A 27,685-nucleotide genomic window follows, 5' to 3' on the forward strand; every position below is an offset into this window, starting at 1 on the left:
AGTGGAGGAGACATTACATTCTAAATAATGAAATAGCTGATAAATCAGCTTTCTTGTGGACAATGGAACTGGGAATAATTCTTAAGGTTCTGTTTGATTCTTTTATTGAAAGAAAAGTACTAATACTCACACTTGGCTGAATGATCCTTGTGGAATTGTAAGTCGATGTTATGAGCTACATGATTTTCTCTGAATATTAGGGAAAAAATGAGTTGTCTTTCCTCAAACTGTTTTGGGTCAAAAGTTCACTGAAATCTTCAAAATATCTGGTGAATAAATATTGCCTTTCAGTTTCTCTAGTAATAATCACTGTTGTACGCAATTGATTTTAGTGAATAAGAACTTCTATGGAAAAATACTGAATTTACATGATATTTTTAACACATTGCTTTTGGGTTGGCATAGAAGCATTTGACATCACCAAGCTATGGAATATTCACTGCAGCAGGGGAAAGGGTTTTGAGTGATTTCTCTGACATTATCAATTTGACTCTTATATTCTGAGAAACAAGAAGCCAAAAGGAATTTTGAAAGAAAGAAAATGTTACTCTTCAAAAACCCATCTCTCATTTTGCTAATATTAATAATAAGGTGGGGTTTCTCCCTGAATACCTTTTATTACCTCCATCTAGGTAGGGAAACTGTCACCAGGAATCATTGACTATCAGGCTCCATGCCCAGAACAAAGGCAGTGTTTCTAAGACTTATGACACTATTGGGAATCTCCTGGGAACAACTTATTTTGCTGATACTCAAGAAGCAGATACAACACTAATCTTTTATTACACAGTCCCAAAGACTGAAAAAAACCCCAACATATTAATTAGCATAAAAATGAGAGGTGTGAGAGACTGAATGTATGAAGCCCTGTCATAATCATATATAAAAGAATCAAGTCTGATCATACTTCAAGAAGAGACTGAGGCAAGCACTGACCATTTAGGGCTATAGAATTTTATCAAAGGGCAAAAGAATACAAATCTTATTGGGATTTTAAAGGCTGCTTCTCTTTTGTCAGATAAAATTCCCGACCTAAAAAATAACTATATGTATAGATTTATCCTTAGGTAAGAATGATTCTTAACTTTGAAAATAGGCCTGAAAGATGAGTCTTTTAAAAATTAAAGACCTAGAGACTCAGATACAATTGAATTCCAACCCCAGTTTCCCTGAAAAAGAGAGGTGTGAACTTGGGCCAATTATCTGATCTTTCCAGGCCTCAGTTTCTTTGTTAGACTAGATAATCAGAGAAGACTTCCAACTCAATCATTTTACAGCATTAGGTTTTTTCAATAGTAGAAATGAATGAGTTTGAACTGCAGTAAAGGAAACCACACTTCTGCAGGGAAAGGAGCCTCACTGTAAGTCAACAGCTGTGCTCTACCCCCTGCACAATGCTGTGTGAAACCCGTGTGACCTGAGTGAGGTTTCCAACCTCTCGTTTCCTGGGCTGTAAATGAACTCAACCTGATGGCACTGACAGCTGTTACACAAGAAATCGAATATGTGTCACTTGACTTGAGCTATCATACCAAATACCACATACAGATTGGTTCAAATAAGGAAAATTTCTGCTCATTGTTCTGTAGTTATGTGTCCCAGACCATGGTCTGTCACAGCCTGTTTCTAGGGAGGTCTCTATTCCTGGCCTGCTCATAGGAGCCTTCTTTCTGTGTCTTCACACTCACACTAATGGAGAGTGAGAGAGCACACTTCTATCTTCTTTTCTCAGATTTTAATAACCTTATTGAAAATATCGCCCTTAGTGTTAAACAGAATGGCTGTTTCTTATATTAACTCTGCTAACTCAACTAACGCTGATATATGGAAAAGCCATTTGGGGACACAGAAAAGTTATCCATAAAACATGGTGTATAAAAGTTAAGGATAAAGTATACTGGAGTTCTTTGGTTTATTGTTCCATGTTCATTTTCATGAAGATCCCCATCACTATCAGATTAGGTTCTATGCTTATGACCCCATGTAACCTCATGTAACCTCCATCACATTCTCACAGGGCTTGTTCTAAATGCTCACGTTGGGTTTAGAGTTTCAGCATATGAAGTTTTGGGAGACACAATCCAGTCCACAGTATCACACATGATTTTTTTTTCATAACTATCTAATTTTCTATTAACATGCAGGTAATAGTAGCAAAAATATGTCATGTTATTGAGTGGATGCATTCAATGTTAGTGGAACTACCCCAGAGTTATTGTGTATGTGAACTATTTAGTCATAGCCAGTTAAATGAGTTCTCACACCCTTTTGAGCCAATAATTGCTCTTTAAAGTTCATACTCCTAGGACTGGAGAGTTAGCTCAGTGGTTAATCATACCAGCTTCTCTTGCAGAGGGTAAGTGGTGGATTCCCAATGCACATGTGAGGCAACTCATAGTCACCCATAAACTCAGCTCCTGGGGATCACATGACAACTTTTGTCCTTCATGGGGACCTATACTCATGTGTATATGCTCTCCTCACAAATTCCTATAAATAAAAATAAATCTTTAAAACAAAACAAAACAAAATTTGTGTTACTGAAACACCTTTTTTTTTGTTTTTGTTTTGTTTTGTTTTATTGAGACAGGGTTGCTTTGTGCAGCCTTTACTGTTCTGGAACTCACTTTGTAGACCAGGCTGGCCTCCAACTCAGAGATCTGTCTGCCTCTGCCTCCTGAGTGCTGGGATTAAAGGTCTGTGCCACAGCTGCCCGGCTACTGAAGCACTCTTACACTGGTACTAATTGGAGGAGGATAAGAAGCAGGGAGTTTAATAATTATATACCAGAATATTTTATATTCTATATTAAATATAAAACTATCAATAAAATGTGACATACTCATTTAAAATGTGGGGAATGTATACACAATGACAAAGCAAGATGTCCTAGACTAAGTGAAAGATTAAGTACAAATTACAAAATAGTTTTTAATCATATGTTTACATTTTTTGCAAATACATAAGTTTGGGATAAATTACGTACTAACCTGTCTTTGCTTCTCTTCCCTTAGCAGTGGAATCCCGCTAGCTTTAACTTATGCCACACCTTTATTTGATTTTTAATTTCATTTAAAGCATAGAGTTGCTTTAAGAAAACAAATGATTAAGAAACTGAAAACTATTATGAACACAGGCATTGCCTGTTCTCCAGTTTATGTTAGAAATACTTTAAAACTTTAGTAGAGGAATAAATGTATACATTACAAATAATTGTAAACATAAAAAGCAGAAGTCCGTGGATTATACCAATTTCCTCCAAGGACCTTGGGACTTTATTCCATTCTTTCAGTAATTTCTAGATTTGCTTAAATAGTGGGAAATAACATGCATGGTATTGATGATCCTTGACTCTTCCATTTTAGATACTATCCCCCATGTTAACTTGAGGTGCTTACAGTGTTCACCTTTCTTTGTTCTCCCCTCACCAACAAATACTCTATATTAGTTACTTTTCTGTCTTGATAAAAAAAAATTGTGGCTGAGATTCCTCACCTCTTTCTCAGGGGCTAGCCTGGATTCTCCCTGACTTCCATAACCACACCCTCTCCCTGACCCACCAGGTGTAGCCCCCATGTAAGTATCTTGGCCTACTCTGGCCACACCCAGCTGGCTGCACCACAGGCAACCTCTAGGCTCCTGCCGGGGCCAATCCCACCTACCACCCCCACAGGTCCCTTCTGCACTGCATCCAACCTCTCTGCACAGGCAAATTTCTCACCTTCTCCAGATTCAATGAAATCCCAATCAAAATCCCCACCACATTCTCTACAGAAATAGAAAAAAAAACTACCCTAAAATTCATATGGAACCACAAAAGAGCCCAGGCAGCTATCATAATTCTGAACAAAAAAAACAATGCTGGAGGACTTACCATTCCATATGTGTGTGTGTGTGTGTGTGTGTGTGTGTGTGTGTGTGTGTGTGTTTCCATATCTTTATATATTACACAGTAATAAAAGCAATATAATACTGGCACAAAAACTGACAGAACTGTAGAGACAGGAATAACAGGAAACAAATGATGCAATTGTGGGTGGAAATGAGAAAATTGTGGGTGGATTCTTCAGGGTAGGGGAGTGAAGTAAATATAAAAGGATGCAGGACAAAAACAATAAAGGTGTCTGAAAAAAATCACAAAGGATCTTATCATTAATTATTTTTTAAAAACCTACAATATATGTAATTCTGTGTATAAATATTCTTAGGTAGTTCAAATGAATTTTTTTCATCTGGGCTGACAAGGCTTCCTCTAAGAGACTGAGACCACCTAACAAAAACTACCAACACCAGGCATAAGAAGCTTTCTTTTGAGTTGCTCTTCAGGACTGTCCAAGATACTCCCTTGACCTATAGCCTACTGCTATTGCCTTGATTACTCCCCCCTCGAAGGGAAAGACAAGTCCCCATTGCTGAAGACAATGTGCACTTCAGAAACAGTGCCCAGAGGCTCCTGAGATGTGAGTAACCTGAATGCCTTCTCCCTGAGGACCAGCTGTCACTGTACCAGAAGGTGCCATGCATGCTTTCTAAGAAGGGAAGTAGCCAACAGTTTTACCCACCTATGATGCCTCTGAACCACAACGATGATTAATATGGCCCGATAACCCTAAGGGTGAAGTAGTGGTATGAAAACATTGGTGGTAGCCACTGACTCTATGATTGGACTTAAGATCTGGTCTACAAGAGGGAAGCCATGCCTGACACAGGAACCTAGTCAAATATGCAGGTCTGGTGAAGTCATGTATCTTGGTGGAGAACCTACAACTACCAGTATACTAAACTAACATAATTCCTAACCCTATTCCAAATATCTGTCCTTACAGCCACAGATAAGTGTTGATCTCACCCCTCATCAAAAAACTGTCTCTCTGCAACAGAAGAAGACCGTTACAGAAAACCACAACCAATAAAAATGCCGAGTTGTAGAGCCCAGTGGGTAACTCTAAAAACATTACTGCACCTAAGGCTTGGAAAACATCGCAGAAAGGGAGTCAAAGATTTCTGTGAGATTGTGCCTCCTAGGGAAGTCAGAAGCTACGCCCATAAGGTCTCATCAACACAACTGTCTAGATAAGGACAACATCAGACATATCAAAGTAGACAGAGGACAGCCCATGAGACCTCAACCCCAAACAAAGAACTGAAGACAACTCATGAATGCTGAGAGTGGGCAAAATAGTCTTCTCTAGGGAAGAGCACACCAACTGGCTATCCAATACCAAAGGTCAGTTTCAAAACATACCTACAAGTAGCATAGAGTGTAGGTTATATCAACAAATATAAATATGGTGTATACATACACAAGTGTAACAACAATCATTTCAAAAAGAGGACATGAATTTGAAAGACAGGAAGAGGGGTAAATAGAAGAGTTTGGAAGGAAAAAGGAAAGGGGAAATGATGTAATTGTATGATAACCTCAAAAATAAAAGAAAAAGTGGAAGAAAATGCCATGACTAAAATCTACCTAAGGAAGAGAGGTTTTGTTTTGGCTTATGGACCCAAGATGATAGATTCCATTATGGATAAGGTGTGGTAGCAGGAGCAGGAATGAGAGATCATATTTCATCTGCACATAATAAGGGGAGGTAGAGACCAGGAAGGATGTACTCCTTCCCACAATGCTCCTCATTCTACAGACTTCATGGCCTTCCTAAACAGTGCTGATGGCTGGGGACCAAGTGTTCAAATGAATGAGCCTATGAGACACTCATTCAAACTACTCATATACCTAATCCTATGATGTCATGACCATCACTACATCGGTTTAGTTAACATTTATACTTGGTGTTTTTATGAGAAACACTATGTAAATATTGTTAATAACTGAGCTGCACAGAAAATTATTTGTCCTACCTTATATAACTTTTAATTTCCACAGGTATAAACCACCTTATATCCTATTTGCTTTGTTTTCTATATATATGTATATAGTTCTTACTTCTTGAACCTTTTCTTCAAGGTTATAAAATTACATTTAATATGGTCAAACATATAAACCCATTCTATTTTGGTTGACATAATTTCTCTTGGGTCAACATTCAGAAAAACAATAAGCAGTTAAATGTAGAAGGCACTTCTGAAATATTAACACATTCTCCCTTGCTTATTCCTTTAATTTTTGTTTCAGCACTCTGGTTGAGCACCTAGATCCTTGAGTTCTCATTTCTTTAGGGGAGAAAAAAAAACACATGAGAGCAGAAATCAGACAGGAATTTGGGAAGTGAATCTTTTTCTAATTTTGCATTTCAAACTTATTCGCTGAGGGAAAAAGGACAAGACTTATGGTAGTTTAAAATGTTTTAAATAAAACCCTTGGAAAAATAGACAAATGTCCTCTAATCTACTCTTCCTGTTATATTACATGTCAAGGGGTAATTAATAAAAAGACAAGAGCATGAGATGAATGGGACTGTGGTTGTTGCAAGGTCAGCATTGACTAACGTCCAATTGTCTGTTCCTGGGAGCACTTCAGAATCTCACACCTTAGGAACAGGCTAAAAGTAGTCTTGTCACATCCTTCTGACTATATAACCCTCAAAAGCAGCTCTACACCATCCACAGAGCACTCCAGATGAGAGATGCATCTGTGTCAACATGTCGTCAATGACACAGTGTACTTGAGGGCCTCAGAGCAGGTTGGAATACTGAACCCTCAGCACTCACTTGCATTGGATAAAACATCTTGACCTCTATGACATGGGTCAATGGTACAGCACAATTCAGGAAGCTACTCATTAATATAGAATCAATGAATTCAAGAATAAGGGTGGCTAAGGACTCATCTAATGGTCCAGAGGAAGGAACAAAGAGCTTAGATTCAGGAAGTCAGTGTATTTGACTTGTCATTTGTAGAAAAAGGCAACAATAATTCTCTACTCCTCTATACTCCTAGTGGCTGCTTGGTATATATATATATATATATATATATATATATATATATATATATATACACACACACACACACATATACATATACATTTATTTACACTATTATATATACTGTGTGTATATCAAAATTATATATACTGTTGTGTGACACACACACACATATATATATATTTGGCACATAATAGTATCACTTTATATGAAGATTAAATATTTGGTTTATTTATTTATTTCTCAATTCAACAAACATAAATACAGTATAGGCATCAAAATCAAAAGCCGTATTTTCACAAGCAAGCCCGTTATCAGAATTTGTAGTAAGAAAGAAATTATACTATTTGCCTCTCCAAGTGACTACACCTGAGAAAAGTCGCTGAAATGTTACATAGTCATTCTAAATACTACTCTGCTATTCAATTTTCATTTCAAATCTAGTGCTGACATGCCACCCATCATCCCTAAACACTGATGAAGCCCCTATGATACCACAGCATACTTGTCACCCATAGAGCAAGCCATGAGACTTTTCTTTGCCATCTGAGAGCATTAAATCTGACAATGACTGAGTGTGGATTTTAGTCCTGGGGAGTTTCTACAAATCTAAACTTGAATAATATCTGGATGACTCATGGAAAAGTAGACTATACATTTTTAAGAGTAATGATTCCCACTGTGGCTTCTTTCCTTGACAGTGAACAAGAAGAAGAGAGAAGGGAGCAAGTTCCCAAGAAAAGAATCCTGTTTAGTGAATACAGATAGGATGAGGAGAATAAAAATCCATTGTTTAGAATGTATAAATTGCTGCAGACAAGGTCCACAAATTGGTGATAAAATTAGAGAGTGGAAGTTTGAGGTAAAATCTAATTTTATAATCTCAGTCTCAAATAGCAAGTTGGAGTAGTCGGAGATGCTGAGGTCTTTCATGCAAATTGAAATAATTTCAAAATTTAAAAAATTTTAATTATAGACAAAATTTGCAAGTTAGATTTTCTTATTCAAATGCACTTTTTTGGGTTTCTAGATTCTGCTCTTAAATATATGTTCTGTCTGTGTGAATATCCATGTTAGCCATAAATAGCTTTAACTTCATACAAATGCATTCATTTTTGCTCACCAGTCCTTCCCAATCACCTTCTAGAGCTAGTAGTTGACTATAAGCATTCAAAAAGTCTGTTTTGATTATTTGATTATTTGATTATTTGAGCAGATGTGTGCTAGCAGTCCATGGTCTATAGTCATCCTTGAGAAGGTATGTACGCTGGAGAGATAACTAGTATACCAATGAAAGAATGAAACAGCACCATGTAGAATCATGTGATGTCATGCATTATTGTTAGTACATTACTTACAAGAAACAACAGAGAAACCTGAAGCATGACTAAATAAGAGCACCTAAGAAAAACATGGAGCTTGGATGGCTAGTGATACAGTGAGAAGCTACATGTCACCAAGGGAGCTGGAGAGACACCAGAAGTATACCTGAAATGCAGAGTTGAGTTGGATATGAAGAGTGGGCATATGTATATTTGTGTCAAATCACAGATAACTGTGAAAGTAAGGGTTAGAGATCACAACTTTAGTTCAAGTAGAAACACGACACTATTTTAAAGACCTTGTGAGGGTAAATATGTTTTCTGGCACCAATAGAAACAGATATGGAGAGTCTTGAGCCAGCACCAGATCCATTATTAAGCATCTGACAATGAACCTTGAAATACCTTTTCTGAAATGAAAATTGGTTTGTCTTTTTTTTTGTTGTTGTTGTTGTTATCTAATCCAAACTCTTCAGATCTAAACTATCCAGGAGCTCTCCTTTTTCTCAAAGGATAAAGGCCACAGTGACTAGTAGGGCTAATCCTTCACATTAGAGCAGCCTTTCCCACTGCCCTCTACAGTTCCATCTAGACTTTTTGTTTCCTTCAGTGTCCTCTTCTCTTGTGGAGATTTACTATGCATTTTCTTCTGACAGAAAACATCTCTCCTTATTTTTGTTAGTTTATTCAATGATGTCTTCTGCTACCTATGCTGTAACCCAGCCCCCCATTATCACTTCTAGTGAAGAAGCCTTTCTCACCCTCTGCTTTCCACTTCACAACTTCCTGGCTCCAGAACTCACAACTTCTGGTTATTCAAGCAATTTAGCTTTCTCTAGGTGATTCCCTGGCTCTGCTTTCTCAGTACCGGGATTACCGGAATATTTTACCATCAGCCAGCTCCCCAGCCCTGCTCACCTCTGTGAATTGATTTCCTCACTGCTCAGCTTGTAAAACTTTCCATACTTGTATATTTACAAGGGAGGCTGTTTGACTTAATTATGCAGTTATATGATTATGCCTAATTACACTGTAGATTTCTGAGAACAGAGACTATATTTGAATTTCCCATCATATGTTCCATCTCTAGTATGAACCTGTACAATTTTATTGTCAACGTTAGTTAAGCAAATAAATAAATAAATAAATGATACACCAAAAGCACAGTATTTTCATTACCTAATCTATCCTATCCCAATAATATAACCTTTTGGATAAGTAGGAAAATGTCCTTTGTTCACATGGCCCTGATTTATAACTTTTGCAATATTGGCTCTAACTGTATTATTTAGTTTATTTAAAAAAATTTACTGATTTACTAACAAATCAATACATTTGTCCTTCTGAATTTTGTTACAAACTGGCATGGTGGTTGGACCATAGTTGAGCTCTAACTACAATGTGAGGTGATAAGATTGGACTCAAAAAATTAAGAAAGTGATTACATGGAACAGAATTGCTAGAGTTTAAATGGCACATGTTGATTAATATATTAATATGCAATACAGTGCACTTTATTTAGTACTGCCTATTATTCAAATCAGAATGCAGGTTTGTTTGTTCTTTTAAGACTGACTTGTACTCTAACTGAAGATTTAAATGTACCTATAACTACCCATATTCATTATATGGTAGAAAAGAGTGAAAGTGAATGGGAGAGGGCAGATAAATTTTTAACTGAAGGAATCTGGCAAGACTACAAGGAAAATATTTGAGCCAAGAAGGAAAAATGTACTTTTGATTGTTAGATTTAGGCAAGGCAAAAATTATAGGAAGAAACAAAGTAATAAGTAAAATTACAAAGTACAAAAAGGAAAGAGCACTGTGGTAGGGAGGAAGTGGGCCCATGCTGACTAGAGAAAAACATGGGTGGGTGGTAAGGACGTGTGCTAAGGGTAGTTTAGGAAAGTTGGATTGCAGGATGTGGTAGCTTGAATGTAATTGACACCCTTAATCTCTTAGGGAGTGGCACTATTAGGAGGTGTGGCTTTGGTGGAGCGGGTTTAGCCTTGTTGGAGGAAGTGTGTCACTTTGAGGGCAGGCTGTGAGGTTTCCTATGCTTAGGATACCACCTAATGAGTCAGTAGCCTTCCTGATGCCTGTAAGATGTAGCACTCTCAGCTCCAGCACCACATCTGCCTGCATACTGCCATGCTTCCCATCATGATAATGGACTGAATCTCTGAAACTGTAAGCAAGACACCCCAATTAAATGTTTTCTTTGTAAGAGTTGCTGTGGTCATGGCGTCTCTTCACAACAACAAAAACCCTAAGACACACTAATAACGTGCTTTCCAGTTTGTATTTATCTGGCAAATATGCAGTATTACTAAAGATACAGACAAAGAAGCACCGAAATCAAGTGTGTGGGTTCTAGTGGTAATGGGAAGATAGGCTGGCAGAGTGACAAGATAAGTGGGGCAACCAGAAAACTCTAAAAGACCCTCAGAAATTCAGGAGGACCTGGCCAGGTTACTGGCAATAGAGCAAGGAGCAGAAAATACACAGTCGAACAAATATTTTTATGGGGACCGAAAAGAAAACCCTAAGAAGTCTTGATGTTATAACAACTGCAGTGTAACCAGCAAACATTTGTCTAAGAAAATAATGTTTAGGATGACACTATGATACTCAGATTCAGGGACAGTGATTCCTTCATGAAATTGCATGTGTAAAGGTTCCTAGGCAAGAAATAAGTTGGCAATTTTTTTTGGGGGGGGGTGAGAATAAAAAAAAAACAGTTTCAGTTAGCAGTAGGTGGAAAAGGTTTTAGATGAGATTAGAAAATGCAAGGGAATCAGATCACAAACTTTCAAAGCACAGAAAGGTTTGGTGTCAACTTTAGGAGAAAAAGACAATTGTATAAGCAGGAATAGTGATATACTGTTACTATTAAGAAATATTGATATGTTTCCGACATGAAACATAGATTAAAATGTGAAAAAACATTTTGTAACTCACTAAATCCAGGGTTTTTTTTTTTTTTTTTTTAGAATAACAAAAAATACTTTACTAAAACATAAGATTTACAGAAGTTTCCAGACAAGCCATACAAAATGGTCACAAGCTTTTGTTTCTTCTTGGGGGTTGGGGCAGAGAATCTACACTGGACAGCAAAGTCACAATGTTATTAGTGAGGGCTGTGATGTTTATTTAATGTTCCCATTTGTTTCAGACAATCAAGCTTGTCCATCTACAGTGTCTAAAGTTAGACTTGGCTAGAGAGCATATTCTAAAAAACTGGTTAGCTGCATTTAACCACTGCAATTAGATCCCATAAGAGGGGGAGGGGGAAAGGAGACCATAAAATTAAAATAAAACTACTTTCCCCCAAAAAATAAAATAAAAACACCCCTACCCCTGGCAGCTAACCCTGACAACTACCTTCATTCACAGTGCTTTGTACTTAAACCATGATGGGGAAACGAATCCAAGCAGAGTCACTGCTTTCAACATTTCATAACAACCCAGATGATACTTCTAGCCTCTGCTCATGCTTTACAACAGTGAATCAGGACAAGACAGAGATTTGCTAATGTGCATGCAATCACCAAAGAGGAGGATGCCTGGGCTTTTATTCTGTAATGTTTCTAAGACTGTGTCCATCAAATGCAAACAAAAAAAGGAAGAGTCTTGGCAGAACAGGAGAAGTGATGTACACTCGATGATCTGATCGACTTAAATATTATTCATGGCATATAGCCTAGTCCATGATCTCGCTGTTTCTATGGCTTGGGCTTCATTGGTCTTCCACTGCTCAGCTACATCATTTGCTAATGGATCATCTGGATTAGAAGCACTTAACAAAGCCTGGATTGATAGCAGAACTGTGCGGATCTGCAGTGGTGGGGACCACTTATCTTTCAAAATATCTAAACATATTCTTCCCAACTTGTCTACATTAGGATGATAAATTTTGGTCATGAAATGTACTTCAGGTGCTGCCATTGGGTATTCCTCTGGAAGGAATAGTTCAAGTTTAAAAGTCCCTCCCTCAAAGGGGGAATCCTGGGGGCCAGCAATGACCACATGGAAATAACGGGCGTTGCTCTCATCTGGTTCTGCTTTAATGCCAGGAACTGGTTCAGCCAGCAAACGCTGGGTTTCCTTGATGATCCTGCGGGGCAGCCCAGCCATCTTGTCAGATCCCGAGTTTGGCCTCTGACTAAATCCAGGTTTTAATTAAAGTCTTTGGGACTCTAAAGTCAAGGTGTTTGATATGTAACCCTGTAACATTGTCTCTCATATTGTAGATCCACAGCCAGGAGCTATTTGATGCCTTACCAGACACTGGTACTCCATAGACCAAGACCATCCCTTCTTGTCCTGTCTCACTGACTCCCGCTTCCTCTTTTGTTAGACCATATCACAGTCACAGAGTCCAAGATTTTCATAAAAAAATGGAAAATGATATGGGAATTAATGGCAATTTTTGTTTCTCTTCTTTCTTGAACATAACTTTACATTACTGCTACATTGGCTCACACTACATAACTGAATTAGTTTGCACTGTATCACCATGTATGAAGTGTCTATAAAAGGATATTTGTCCATAATGCAAGTGCATGAGAGATTCCCCCCAGAGATTTTGATCTCACTTTGTCTGAGATAGGGTGTGAATGAACATATAGTATGTTCCTGAAGCAGGTGATACAATGACTATACTTTATGAGACACCGGTTTGTGGTGAAAACTTTTAGATTCTACCCCAATCTTGGTATGATATCTTGGACATATCTATTCTCTTAAGATTAGCAGCATTTGAAACCATCTATTGTGAGTAACCCTAGAGTTTAATAGCCTGTATATTCTTGGTACACTTCTCTTTCCAGTGCAATATAACACAGCACACAGATAATCAATTTGGTATCTTTCTTTAGAAAAGAGACAAAAAATTTATATAAACAATTTTCTTACTGGTCAGTTCCAATGTGAGCTAAGTATTTCATCCAGATTAATGGTAAAAGTATTTTTATCCAGCTGGGTAGAATATAATATTACCTTTTCAATATTAATACAGGGCTACATATAAGACTCAAATAATTATTGCCCAATAACTCTCTTGGAGATGATTTTATAATACAGGAAACACTTATAAAGAAGTAAATAATAAATGAAAGTTAATCAAACTTCTTTGCTACTAAACTCATACAAAATAACTTCTAGTCTATGCAAGTGGTTATCCAAAAGGCAATAACAATAGCCAGTAAGATAAGTCACACTTATAAATCATTTTAAAAATCAACACACTAATTATGTTTTGGAATAATATTCTGAAGAACATTTTTCAGTGTAGAAGCTGTCCCCCAACTGGCTTCTTGTAATGTGCCTCTGTAAAGGTGGCTCATGTCACAAATGACTTTCCTGTCATATGAAGGCACTTTTATGGTGGCATCAACTTTCCTGTTATATGAAGGCACTTTCATGGGGACATCATGCATAATCTGGCCCTTCCTCAAGCGACACTTTGAAAACATTTTGGACTTTAATCTTTTACATCTGTCTTAATTAATTGGCATCTCTTGTTTTATAAAACTAGGCTTATTATGTCCCTTGAATGAGCCAAGTGAAGAATCAAGACATATATTTCTCTGTTCAGAACCAATTCTGATATTGAGTCAGTTCTTGTTGGCCTCTTGAGAGATGCAGTTTTATCCTCAACTCCTGAGAGTCTCAGCTACAATGAGTGTGCAATGACCTAAAGATACCTCAGGAACGCTTTCTAGAGGCAGGGATTTTTTTTTATCAACTTTGTTGAAGAGTTTAGGGATTATTGAATTATTTCATGAAGTAAGTATTCAGTAAGCATCTAGTTGGTGTGAAGCACTATTCTAGGTTAAAGAATAACACAGTAAAAAGAAAAAAAAATCAACTCATGATCTTAATTTGTAAGGAGTGAGGTATAAAATGTATAGAAAAGCAAATACATCAGATAAATAAATTCAACACAGAAAAATTAGAGGAGTAAGGGAATGGGGATGTTAAAAGTGTCAGAAATGACATTCCAAAAGATGACAGCATGCCAATAGACATGTGCATGAAGTAATGATTCTGAGTCATCTGAGAAGCACCAAGTAAAAATTGCCAAAAATACATTTGTATTCCATTGAAAGGTGATTCCAGGATGGCAGTGGTGGCTTATCTTTCTAGTATAATGTGCAGAAGTGATGCTCTTGAATAAGAAAAGATCAGAAAAAGTCATGCAGCTTCTGCCCAGATAGCTTGAACCCTACCTGTCGCCATGTAAGAATCATGTCTACTCCAGGAACCATGTTTCTAGGGAACTCAAGAAAATAATTCGGAGAGCAGTATGTGTGTAGAAATAGAGACTGTTTACACAATGCTACGTGTTCCATTCATTCTACTGTAGCTGACAAACCTATGTGAGGAAGCCATCTTAGACAATCCATCTATATCAGGTACCACCGGGAGAAACAAAAACAGCAGATCAGTCTCTCATAGAGCTGACTCAGCTACATCTGTTCAGTCAAACGATCCAACCTGAGCGAGGGTCATGGGGGGGTATTGATGACTTCTCACTGTGTCTTCACAGGTTCTTGAACCCCAAAGTTGTAAGCATAATCAATTTTGCTGCTAATTTATACTGTGAGTGATTTGTTATTTGCAGCTGGCTGTTGAGAGAAGGTGCACTTATTGCTGATATATATCCTAACAGTCGATTCTAGCTGCTCAGTCTGATCTGGACTTCTGGGGAACACAAGTGCAACCAGGAAAGTCCAACTAATATTCAAAGCAAGAGGTAACAATGGCCTGGATGGAAAGAGTGACACAGAAGAAGGGAGAAATAGAATTTGGGATTTATTTTGAAGAGAAGTTGGTAGTATTTTCTCAAAATAATAAATAATACCCTTATTTTAATTTTGCAAATATGCTATATCATGTACTACAGTTATCCAGAAATGTCTGCACCATGTAAACAACCTACAAAAAATGAAAGCATATTGAATCTTTATTTGATCCGGAATCTGATTTCCTGCTTGGTAAGTTGTTATAAATAGGAAAAACATTACATAAATTTGTACTGACTCATATAGCATGCTTCGAAGTTTTAATGTGCCTTCTGTCTTTTCACAAAACTCATTTGCTGATATTTAACTTTTTAACAAATATTTATGAAGAATCTTTTGCATGTTGCTAGATACTATACAACTTTGAGAAAAAGCAGACATAATCCCTTTTGAGAGAATGTAGACTTCTGTTTTGATAGTAGATATGCCAAGAAAATTTACACAACTAACCATGAGAAATATAACCATAACCACCTTTGACTCAGAAAAGTTGAAAGAGGTCATCCTTAAGAAACTGAAGAATGAGCCGAGGACTGAGACAGACTGGTGACTATTGTAAATGGAAATGTTCAAGTACTGTGGGCAGATAGAAAATCAAGTACGAATTCTCCGTAGTGTCTGGAGCAGGACATACTAAGTGCAACTCAAGGTCAACCTCTCCCACTAGGCAATCTGTTCTTTCTCCCAAATGAAGCAAGAATAATCCTCTTGAGGTCTAAATCTTATATCTGCCTCCTGTTTCTAAAAATCACAGGGTGGCTGCTCCTCTGCAAGTACAGCACAGATGGTGATTCCATCACTGTTTCCAGAGGCATTAGAGGAGGATTAGGTTTGGGGACCAGAAAAAAACTAAGTTTTTAGCTAGTTTTGGTTCATTGTGCTTTCAAGATGTCTATGTAGATGTCAAGAAATTAGTTGCATACATTCAGAACCAAGTCTGTCTAGGAGTAAACAGGTGATTCTTCTTTAGTAGATACATCAAAGTTGTAGCATGACTGACAGCACCCATGGAGAGATGATTAAAGAAAAGAGAGGGGCCAAGGAAATCCATTTACAGAAGAAACCAAGAAAGTTTATCCACAGAGGCCGAAGAAAACCTGGGGAATATGGTGTCATAAACACCAAAAGAAGAAGTAATACAAGCAAAATGGTGGAAGAGGAACTATATATTGTTATCTGTCAACTCCCAGTAGCATCATGTTAACTACTCGGGTGAGTTTTGGAATGCAGCAAAAGCTATTTTAAAAGGGAAATTTACTGTGATAAATACTGACTCTAAAGAAAAGAAGAACGATCTCAAATTGATAACTAGCCTTAAATCTCACAGAGAAAGCAGAACAAGAAGAAGGAAATAAATAATAAAATCACAATGGCTCTGCTATACTCATAGCTTGGTGCCTTGTCCAGTCATCATCAGAGAGGCTTCCTCTGGTAGCAGATGGGAGTAGGTGCAGAGACCCACAGTCAGACATTATGTGGGGAGTCTAAATTGGAGAGGTCTCCATCGGGTCCTTTCCCTTGGAGATTGGAGAACCCTGTGGAAGAGTGAGTGGAAAGATCGTAGGAGTCAGAGGGAATGGAGGACACCAGGAGAACATGGCCCACTGAATCAACTAAGTGGAGATCCCTGAGACTGAACAGCAAGCATGGGGCCTACATGGGTCTGTACCAGGTCCTCTGCAGATATGTTATGGATGTTAGTCTGGCATTTTTGTGGGACTGCTAACAGTACCGGAACATGTGTCTCTGACTCTTTTGCCTGCTCTTGGGACTTTTTCCTCCTATTGGGTTGCCTTGTCCCGTGGCAATATGAGGGCTTTTGCCTTGTCTTGCTGTATCTTAATTTGTTGTGTTTGGTCCTTGTCTCTTAGAGGCCTGCTCCTTTCCTGAAGGGAAATGGGAATGGGGTGGATCTGGGGGAGAAGGGAAGTGGGAGAAAGAGGGCAGAATGGAGGGAGGGATAACTGTGGTCAGGATATATTGTATGAAAAAAGAATCTATTAAAAAAAACCCACAAGAACAACAACAACAATAACAGCCAAAAACAGTAGGAAGGATGTATCAAAATTTCTAGAAGTTCTCCTTAACTCCAAGGCATTTCATTCAATATAAAGAAAACTAGAGATATTATTTTTAAAGTCATATTCAAAATAAAATGTTGAAAACTATAGTCTTAAGAAAAAGAAATCACATCCAATACAGAGGAAATGGAGCCTAGAAACAAAGTAAGATATCAACATGAGTGAGCTCAGTCTTTTTTATTTTTTTTAATTTAAAAAATTCATAAAATATAACTATTTCCCTTTCCCTGATTACTCCCAGATCCTCCACAGTTCCCTACTCACCCTACTTATATGATCTTCCAAATAGATCCCCGAGTTTTGAGGACAGGGCTTTGATGAACATCCCATTTAGAACTGAAGGTTTTTGTTTTGTTTTTGTTTTTTTTTTTTTTTTTTTTTGGTTTTTCGAGACAGGGTTTCTCTGTGTAGCTTTGCACCTTTCCTGAAACTCGCTTTGGAGACCAGGCTGGCCTCGAACTCACAAAGATCTGCCTGCCTCTGCCCCCCGAGTGCTGGGATTAAAGCTATGTGCCACCACCACCCAGCCAAGAACTGAGTATTTTTGAAAATAGGAGAACTGACAAATTTTTAGCTAGACTCTTAGAAAAAGAGAGAAAGATAAGATTCAGAAAGGAAACTGCAAACGAAAGGACACTACATCCAACACAACGAAGTGCAAATGTTTTCTCCTGGCCTGACTGCCTCCGGTTCTTGGCTACCTGACTCAGTTACTGGTTGGTGACTCCCACAAGCTTTATCCCACTATTGCACTAGGTCATCTTGCAGACAGGTCACCATTGGAGATCAAAAGATGTTTAGCTGGGTTGTTGTTTACCTCACTCTTCTGGCAACATGCAGTGTACCTTCCTGTACCAAATACTGGTGTTCTGATAAACTTCCCGTGCATATCAGATATTTATATTATGATTCGTAACAGTAGCAAAATTATAATTATGAAGTAGCAACAAAATAATTTTATGCTGGGGAATCACTATAACATGAAGAACTGAATTAAAGGGTAGCAGCATTGGGAAGGTTGAGAACCACTGTGCTAAAGGTATGTAGCAACTAAATGACTCCTAACAATATTCTGCTATACTCGTAGATCAGTGTCTTGTTCAGTCATCATCAGAGAAGCTTCCTCCTGCAGTGGATAGGAGTAATTGCAAAGGCCTATAACTGGACAATGTTCAGAGAGCAAAAGACCTATGAACATTTGGTCCTAAATGGGATGTTTCTATCAATTCCCTTTCCTCACAGGCAAGGGACCCTATGGAAGAGGAGGCATAGAGACTATAAGAGCCAGAGGTTACATACTCCAAGGAAACAAGGCCTTCTGAACACAGCAGTACTCATGAGCATATGAACTCACAGAGACGATAATAGCATGCACAGGGCCTCCCGAGATCTGGGCCTGAGGAGGATCAGTGCTGACGGTGGAAGTGGACACAAGCTCCCATGCCTAACCCAGAAGCCATCCCAACTGATGACGTCTCACAAATTAGTTTCCTTCAATAGAATCTCACTGTGTGTACAAGTCACTCATGCTCAACAGGAGATGACCAACACAATTTGGGAGATTTCATTGTTGTCATCTCATAATGCTTTGTATGGTAAGTTTTTGTTTGTTTGTTTTTTACCCTAAAGTTTTTTGCTTATATATTATGTTTTCTGAATTTGTGTTTTGGGGAATTCGGTGTGTGTCGATGTGTTTATCTCTACATCCATATGTGTTTCTTGTGCTTTTTATTTGGTTGTTTGTTTTTCTGTTCTTTTGTTTGTAATGTCATATTTGGTTTATTTGTTTTTGTTTTCTTTCACTATTTTTTAAAATGCTGTTATCCGGCCGGGCGGTGGTGGCGCACGCCTTTAATCCCAGCACTCGGGAGGCAGAGCCAGGCGGATCTCTGTGAGTTCGAGGCCAGTCTGGGCTACCAAGTGAGTTCCAGGAGAGGTGCAAAGCTACACAGAGAAACCCTGTCTCGAAAAACCAAAAAAAAAAAAAAAATGCTGTTATCCACTCAGAAGGTTAAGAGCAGACATGGTTAATAGCCTGGTAACCTTTGTGCCATTAGTGTGGCCTAGACTACACTGGATCCTACCTCAGAACCATATTGTATCATGATTTTGTTTGTCTCAGTCAATCTATAAACCACCTTTATGGGGAATGTCACACTACTTTACAGAGAGTTTTGATGTAGTCATGATGTCTGATCTTTATTTAGCTTACTTTGTTCCTCAAGGAGATTTATGTATGCTTTATTGTGCACATGGGATAGAGTAAATTATCACCAGGAAAGTCTTCACCAAATTATGCTGTTTCCTAGGGAGAAAATGGTATTGATTTGGTGGGTCAGGAAATGAGGAGGATCTAGGATGAACTCGAGGAGGGGGAACCATAATTAGAATATATTGTATGAAAGAATTTGTTTTCAATAAAAAAGACAAATAAAAATTGCAAATATTTATAAGATATGAAAAACATCAATGAACTGGATATGATTTTGATACATTACTAAAAGCAAACAACCTAGTAAGAATGAGTCATGAAGGAACAGAAAATCTTAATTGATCAGTAATATGTGAAAAGATTTGTTCAATAATCAAAATTCCTTATTTTCTTCTAATTTTCGTGCTATCACAAAATATGAGACAAGTGACTTATCAACAATAAATATTTACACCTTACAGTTTGAGAGGCTGAAAATTTAAGATCAGGCCATTGGGAGGTTTTGAATCTAGTGAGCACCAATACTGATTCATAGATGTCAATGTTTCCTCTTTGTGTTTGCTTAGGAGAGTTTTCTAGCTCTGTGTGCTCTCTTTAATAAGAAGATAATCTCCTTTATGATGTCTCTGACCTTGTAAATTAATAATCTCACACATGACTAACCTGGTCCCATTACCTTGGGGATTATGACTTCAATGAATTAATTTTGGGATCAATGAAGGTATACAGCTATTCAGATCATAGTATTTACTCTATAAAATTTGTACAATCAAATGAATTCATGGGTGGATTCTACCACATATTTTAAGATAAATTGATACCAATTTTCTTAAACCCATCTTTACAAAATATACATGAAGGAAAATATTTCAAATGCATTTTACGGTGCCAGCATTGGACTCATATAAATACCCAACAAGATGCTACTGGCGAAGAAAGTATCAGACTATTGTTCCTATGCCTGAGAAACATAGATGCAGTAACTTTAATAGAAATACCAATGAATTGATTCAAGAACAGACTGAAATATCACTCACCATAACCAAGAAGGACTATTCTCTGGGATATAATTATGACTCAATGCAGGAAAATCAGTTAATATTACTTACCACATTAACAGAATGAAGGATAAAAATTAAGATCATTTCAACTGAAGCAGAAAAAGAATTTGACAAAATTCAATATTTTTTCATGATAAAAACTAAAAAATTAAATGTAGGTGGGAAATTTTCTCTTTTTTTTAGAACAATTGTATACCTGTCATCTTCAATTGTGAGAAGCTGAAAGATTTTTCATTAAGATCAGGGATGTGGCAAGGATGCTCACTCTTCACTTAGTCTTGAAAGTGTACTCTTGACCTAGTACAGAAATACCTAACCATAGGAATTACAAATGAGAGAATTAATTAAAAGGCATTCGAGGTGGAAGGATAGAAAGTGATTAACTTCTTCTTACAGATGACGACAGGGTGTTATATGGAGAAAATCCCAAAGATGCCACCAAAAATCTTAGAACTGATTAAAAAAACTCAGTAAAGTTGAAGCATAAAAGTCAATATGTAAAAATTGAGGAGAGAAACAGATATTTGAGGCAGAAAAGCCAGTTCTGAAATTGGTAATGATTCAGGACTTAGTACGGAGTGTGGTGGTGGTAGGAGTGAGGAAGAAATTTTGGAGCAGGACATGCTTTACAGTCATGACTTTGTACCTATGCCCACAAGACTACCTAGTACACAGTACACAATAAATATCTGATAAACACAAACCTGAGCTGATGAATGATTAACCAGACATAGACTGAGAGTAACATATGTATATTTAGTCACAAATACTGAGGTAGAATGATATGCATTTGAAGGTGACAGACTCAAAGGTTGTAGACAGGAAAAAACATGTTTGTCATTTATTTGGACAGTTTCTTTTTACATGATTGTATTTTCACAATATTTTTGTCTTTTTATGCTCTTTCTGTTATTTGTTTCCTTATAATGTTGATTGGCCAGTGGCCAGGCAGGAAATATAGGCAGGACAAGCTGAGAAGAGAATTCTGGGAAGAGTGAGGAGTTGCCAGCCAGACACAGAGGAAGCAAGATGTGAAGGCAGAACCAAGCCACGTGGCTAAACATAAATAAGAATTATGGGTTAATTTAAGTGTAAGAGCTAGTCAATAGTTAGCCTGAGCTAATGGCCGAGCAGTTTTAATTAATAAAAGCCTCTGTGTGTTTACTTGGGTCCAAGCTGCCACAGGACTGGCGAGTGAGAGAGATTTGTCCTGACCATGGACCAGGTGGGACTCAGTAAAACTTCTAGGTACAGTATATAACTTATTTTTTTCTAAATTGTTGAGTATACACCCTGCCACTCTTTAGACACTTTTTAGACACATACAGAAGATTTGTCAAGTTCATTCTCATAATTTCATGCCTTTTTGAATCTTAACATCTACTTCAGGCTACCACTTGTGATTTCTTCCCCACAAAGACCCTCCAATAACATACTTGTAGATTTGAGGATTAAATAAATTATTTTAACTAACAATGTGGGATAATTATTACAGCAATGAGGAAAACCATAGACTCTCTCAGTAAAGGTTTTGGAAAAGATTTACAGTATTGAAGTAGACTTAAATAAATTCATCTAAGAGGAGGGCTCTTGATTCAAGCTAGGTCTGTAGCTGATGTGGCAACAGTCATTACTCTTTACAGAATAGCTAGAATGGGAAACCCCAAGAACAAATGCAGCTTCTTCAATAAGGAAACTTCAAAGGAAAGAAGAGGGAAAGCAGATTCACTAACAGGCAAGGATAGAGGGCTCTTTACTTATATTAGAGCTTAGACAAATTTTGTTTGTGTTCAGATATGCTTACATTTATGGTCTTTTTTTCATCTTGATCCATCATAGCCATGTGGTAACCTTGTCTGATGTTAATGCCTGTGGCAGTTTGAATGAGAATGGCCCTCATAGACTCATAGATTTAAATACATTGTCACCAAGGAGTAGCACTATTTGAAAGGATTAGTAGGTGTGGCCTTGTTGAAGGAAGTATGTCACTTTGGATTTCAAAAAGCCCATCCATGCCTATAGTGTGGTGATATTGTGTCCCCCAATATATTGTGCACCTTAATAAACTTATCTGGTGTCAGAAAACAGAATAGCCACTAGACAGACATAGAGGCCAGAAAATGGTGGCACACACACTGCTGTGGGATGGTCTGTATGTCAAATGTGTTGCTGATTGGTCAATGAATAAATCACTGATTGGCAGTGGCCAGGCAGGAAGTATAGGCGGGACTAACAGAGAGGAAAATTGAGAGAACAGGAAGCTGGGAGGGGAGACACTGCCAGCCGCCATCAGGATAAGGAAGATGTAAAGTACCGGTAAGCCACAAGCCACGTGGCAAGGTATAGATTAATAGAAATGGATTAATTTAAGCTGTAAGAACAGTTAGCAAGAAGCCTGCCACGGCCATACAGTTTGAAACCAATATAAGTCTCTGTGTTTATTTGATCGGGTTTGAGCGGCTTGGGACTGGCGGGTGAGAGAGATTTGTCCTGACTGTGGGCCAGGCAGGAAAACTCTAGCAACAACACACCTTTAATCCTAGCATTCCAAAGGCAGAGATCTGTCTGGATCTCTATGAGTTCAAAGCCACACTGGAAACAGCCAGACATGGTGACACATGCCTTTAATCCCAGGAAGTGATGGTAGGAAACAGAAAGGCATATAAGGTGTGAGGACCAGGAACTAGAGCCTTGTTAAGCTTTTAGGCTTCTAGCAGCACTTCAGCTAAGATCCATTTGGATGAGGATACAGAGGCTTCCAGTTTGAGGAAACAGGATCAGCTGAGAAGTTGGCAAGGTGAGGTTAGTTGTGGCTTGTTCTGTCTCTCTGATCTTTCAGTATTCACCCCAATACCTGGCTCCAGGTTTGTTTTTATTAATAAGACCTTTTAAGATTTGTGCTACACCATAGTCTATCTTTCGGCTTCCCATGGATCTGGATGTGGAGCATTCAATTAATTTTCCAACGCCGTATCTACATGCATGCTGCCATACTCCCACCATGATTACAATGGACTAAATTTCTGAAACTGGAAGTAAGTCCCAGTTATATGTTTTCCTTTATAAGAGTTGCCATGGTCATGGTATCTCTTCACTGCAGTAGAAACCCTAACTAAGACAGAAGTTGGTATCAGGGAGGTGAGTATTGCTGTGATAAGCCTGACCCTGCCTTGGTTTAGAGGAATAGGGAAGACTGGGACATTGGACTAGAAAATTGGTTGGATGCTTTAAGTGGGACTTCCTACTAGGAGCATGGAAGACAGTGGTGCTGAGGTCTCTGTGGAATGTAGTGGCCTGCCTCAACAGGTTTCAGAAGAGAAGAGCATTAATCAGTGGCCTAGAGACCAGTCTTAAGATATTTTAGCAAAGATTGTGCCTGCTTTCTGCTCTTGTCCAAAAAAAAAAAAACCAAAATCAGCCTAAGACTAAATGGAAGAGTTTAGATTAATAGCATTGGCAGAGAAGATTTCAAGACAGCCTCGTATTGACTCTGTGGTATAGTTATTAGTGGTCACTCTTAGGCAGACCTATAATGAAAAGGAGCAAGCTGAGCAAGGAAAAGTACAAAATGTACAGTTTAAGGGGGAAAGGAGCACCAGGAAGTGTAATGGTACTAAATTCAGTGCTCAAGGACTTAAAATTAAAAAAAAAAAAAAGCTTGATGCTAAATGGAATAAAGGGAGTGGTGAACTCAGGGCAAGACCCCACTCAGATAAGCTTCCAACTTGTGTAAAGGAATTAAAGAAAAGCATAAGTGGTAAAGGAAATCATTGAAAGCAGAAAGCTACTGAAAATGTGTTTATACAAGGGGCTCAAGTTCCAGTCCCAGGAAGCACAAGAACTTGGCAGATTCAGCCATGTGGTTCTGAATAGAGAGCCGAGGATACAGAAAATGGGAAGCTCTTTCTGCAGCTAAGGAAAGCTGCTGAAGTCAGAAGTGTGTTAGGGGTACCCCAGCATGGAGGCCCAGAGAAGCCATTACTTGAAGCTTTGAAGGTAAAGCCTGGATTGTGTTGGAGACCTCAAAATGTTGGAGATGTGAGAGTCATGAGATACCTACCAAGGAGAGCTGCTAACAGGGAGTGGAACCAGTCCAAGAGAGAGAGGTGTGCTGCAGTCAACAAAGCTGAGAGGAGTTGGCGCTCTGAAGAGCGTTTTGACATCAGACATGGAGATTCAAAAGTTAGAGTTTGCCCTGATGTTTTTCAGTCTTGCCTTGGACCAGTGCCTCCTCACTGGGCTTCCTTTTCTCCTTTATGGAATGGGAGAAATGTATGTTCTGTGCCATTGTATGCCAGAAGTATATGATCTGCTTTTTTTATGTTGATTTTTACAAGGATTACAGTTAAGAGATTGCCTTGAGTCTCAGAAGACTTTGAACTTTGGACTTTTAAACAATGTTGAGACTGTGATAGACTATGGGGCTTTTGAAATTAGACTAAATGCATTTTGCATTATTATGTGGTTACAAACCTATGGGGGCCAGGGAGTAGAATTTGGTGGTATGAATGAGAGTGATCCCCATAGGCTTATAGATTTGATACTTGGTCACTAGGAAGTATCACTATTTGGTCATCAGGGAGTGTCACTATTTGAAAGGATTCGTAGGTATGACCTTGTTGGAGGAAGTGTGTCACTGGAGATGGACTTTGTTGTTTCAAAAAGCCTATTCCAAGTCCAGATCTCTCTTCCTGCTGCCTGTAGTTACAGATGTAGAACTCTCAGCTGCATCTCCAGCACCATGTTTGCCCACATGCCTCCATGCTCACCACCATGATGATAATGGACTAGCTCTCAAAGTGTAAGCAAGTCCCAGTTAAGTGCTTTCCTTTGTAAGAGGTACCATGGTCATGATGTCTCTTCATAGCAATAGAACACTAAGACAATGCCCCAAGTCATTGTTCATAGTTAAAACAGCATTATCTCACTGTGAGCTTACAAGACAGGTAGCAACAAAATCAACCCTTAGACCCCACCAGGTGACTTTATAGGTATCAGAAGTTTCTATTTGCTATACCAAACATTAATTTGAGCATTCACTATACTCTAATTTTTTCTCTGAAATACTTTAGCAATTGTTATTGCTTCCAGGTATCATGACATTTAGCTAAATTCAATTTCCTTTTTACTGATCTCTGTTATGCCTGCTCTCCTCAAAAAGGCAATAAGCACCTTTTTCAGGTAGGTATCAAGGCTTAGGACTTTTGATCCAGATGCTGATGCTCAAAGCCCTCTTGATTCACTTTATGTAGATAGGCTTAATATTAAGTTTTTGAATGAATGAATGAATGAGTTAATGAATGGATAATATGAACACAGATAAAAGCTCATTTCAGTTTTCCTTTCCAGAGAATTGAAGAGAGGGGAATCAATTCTTGTTTAAACCAAATAGAATAATGTTTTCCTTTCATATGCCAACTCAAAGAAAAATTGAGCTGAAAGTAAAGTTGATTGAGTTGATGCAAATATTTGAGGGAAGAAACGCTTGCTGGTGAATCTGAGACACTAGTAATAACAACTTCCAGGGAGAAGTGGTGTATTATTCAATAAAAATTGGAAATTGCTTTTGTTTCAAATTTTATTGAATGTTTTACTTGCCCAAATGAAAGCTTATTTATCATTTACATATTATATTTCAGTATGTAACTAAGTCTTCAAACTTCTGTCTTCTTAATTGATAAAGTATTTACTATTTAATACATTTTTGCAAATTTCATTTTTTATTACTTCATAGATGAGTAATTAATGTTTCATTTTGATCCATATTTACTTATTTGCTTTCTTTTGTATGAGATGCATTTCTAACAATCACTAAACACTGAAAGAAATAAGTGTCAGAAGTTGACCATTTAAAACAAGGACAATATGTTAACATTTTAGAGTCCCATGGGTTAAAAATTTCTACAAAAATTAAAAATATGAAAGGGTAATAACTATAAGCATTCTTTTATCTATCAATCAACCAACCTATAACCATTCTATCTATCCATCTACCTACACACACACATACACATTTCCTGTGTCATAAATGTATGAAGAGATTGTGAGTGATGATAATACTAAAATCCCAAGAATAAGCTGCATCCTGGAAACCAAAGTTCCCATTCATGCGGTCTTAAATCTAGTTGCTAAAAATTCAGGCAGTCTGTAAATAAGATTAATTCTTCTTTAGGAATCACTTGCATTTGCTTTTAAAGTCTCTAAGTGATTTTATGATGGATATTGATAGTACAGAGTATAATATGTTTCACTCAAAGGTGACCTATTACAGCTGTTGTCACGTCTGATAAAGATCTTCACAGTGTCATCTTGACTGTTTGACCAAGAAGATTATCATAGTCTAGTTAAACTGATGCAAAAATGACCATTGCAAATGTATTTTCAACTATATATTTATTAGTCTATACAAAAATCTTCCACAGAAAGTTTCTTCCCACATTAGTATCCTGTAAGACTGTTGATTATTGACATCAACTTTTTGGTCGTATATTAGTGCTGATATTATCATGCTGTTGTACGGCAAAGAATAGATAAGAACATAAATCTTTGAGGTTTGAATGATTCACTTGAAACCACAAGCAATTGTAATTCAGCATATTAACAATGAACACAGCCTAAAGGTAAAGAGGAGGAAGCCAGCTTTTCCTTCAAAACCCAGGGTATCAAGGTGACCCATTTCCATGAAATCTTGATGTGTATAACTATTTATTATCTGTTGGGAAAGCCCACTTATAACTCTCAGAGCATAAATACTAGTCGTCCATAGAGCTTTCATAATAATCATCAATAAGTGATGGCTCCTTTTCACACTAATGAATGTCTTCCTAATTCTGCATTGTATAAGTGAAGACCCTGTTTCCAGTCCATTGATCCTTGCTTCTTATCTTATATCTTGAATCTTTTAATTTACCATCCTTACAGATCCAGTTTTTAAAAGGAACCACAGAGCAAGAGAGAGTACTGTATGAATTGTGTGGCTTTAATTCTCAGTTTATGCTTACATGTATTCAACACTATATTCAAGATTTGCACCCTGTGTCTAATGCTACCACAGACCCTTCCCCTCAGTTTTGAATGTATCATTCATTCAGTGCTTTCTCTGAGCTTGAATCTTGTATTGGCCACCTAATATCTCAGTGGCTTTGTGAGATTCAACTTTGATCTTGCATTAAAATGTAGACAAAAATGGAACTTCATAAGATTTTTAAATGATGTATTCTATAAACATATCTGTAGATCTTTGGCACCTGTTTGCTGTCTAATACATGCTAACTACTACTACCCACTTACTTTGCTCTGAATCTCCTTATGTGACTCT

The 27,685-nt window shown here is 37.7% G+C and overlaps 1 protein-coding gene across 1 annotated transcript; it reads right to left on the reverse strand.

Moving 5' to 3' along the window:
- Positions 1 to 11,387: 11,387 nt before the first annotated feature.
- On the reverse strand, positions 11,388 to 12,383 carry LOC128110479 (ubiquitin-conjugating enzyme E2 N-like). The gene has a single exon (XM_052738180.1). It carries the CDS (start codon positions 12,339 to 12,341, stop codon positions 11,883 to 11,885), a length of 459 nt encoding a protein of 152 aa, XP_052594140.1. The 5' UTR covers positions 12,342 to 12,383; the 3' UTR covers positions 11,388 to 11,882.
- Positions 12,384 to 27,685: the final 15,302 nt, after the last annotated feature.

Source organism: Peromyscus californicus, unplaced genomic scaffold (genome assembly GCF_007827085.1).
Source record: "Peromyscus californicus insignis strain IS unplaced genomic scaffold, ASM782708v3 Scaffold_15__1_contigs__length_86483966, whole genome shotgun sequence".
In the NCBI taxonomy this organism is placed as follows: Eukaryota; Metazoa; Chordata; class Mammalia; order Rodentia; family Cricetidae; genus Peromyscus; species Peromyscus californicus.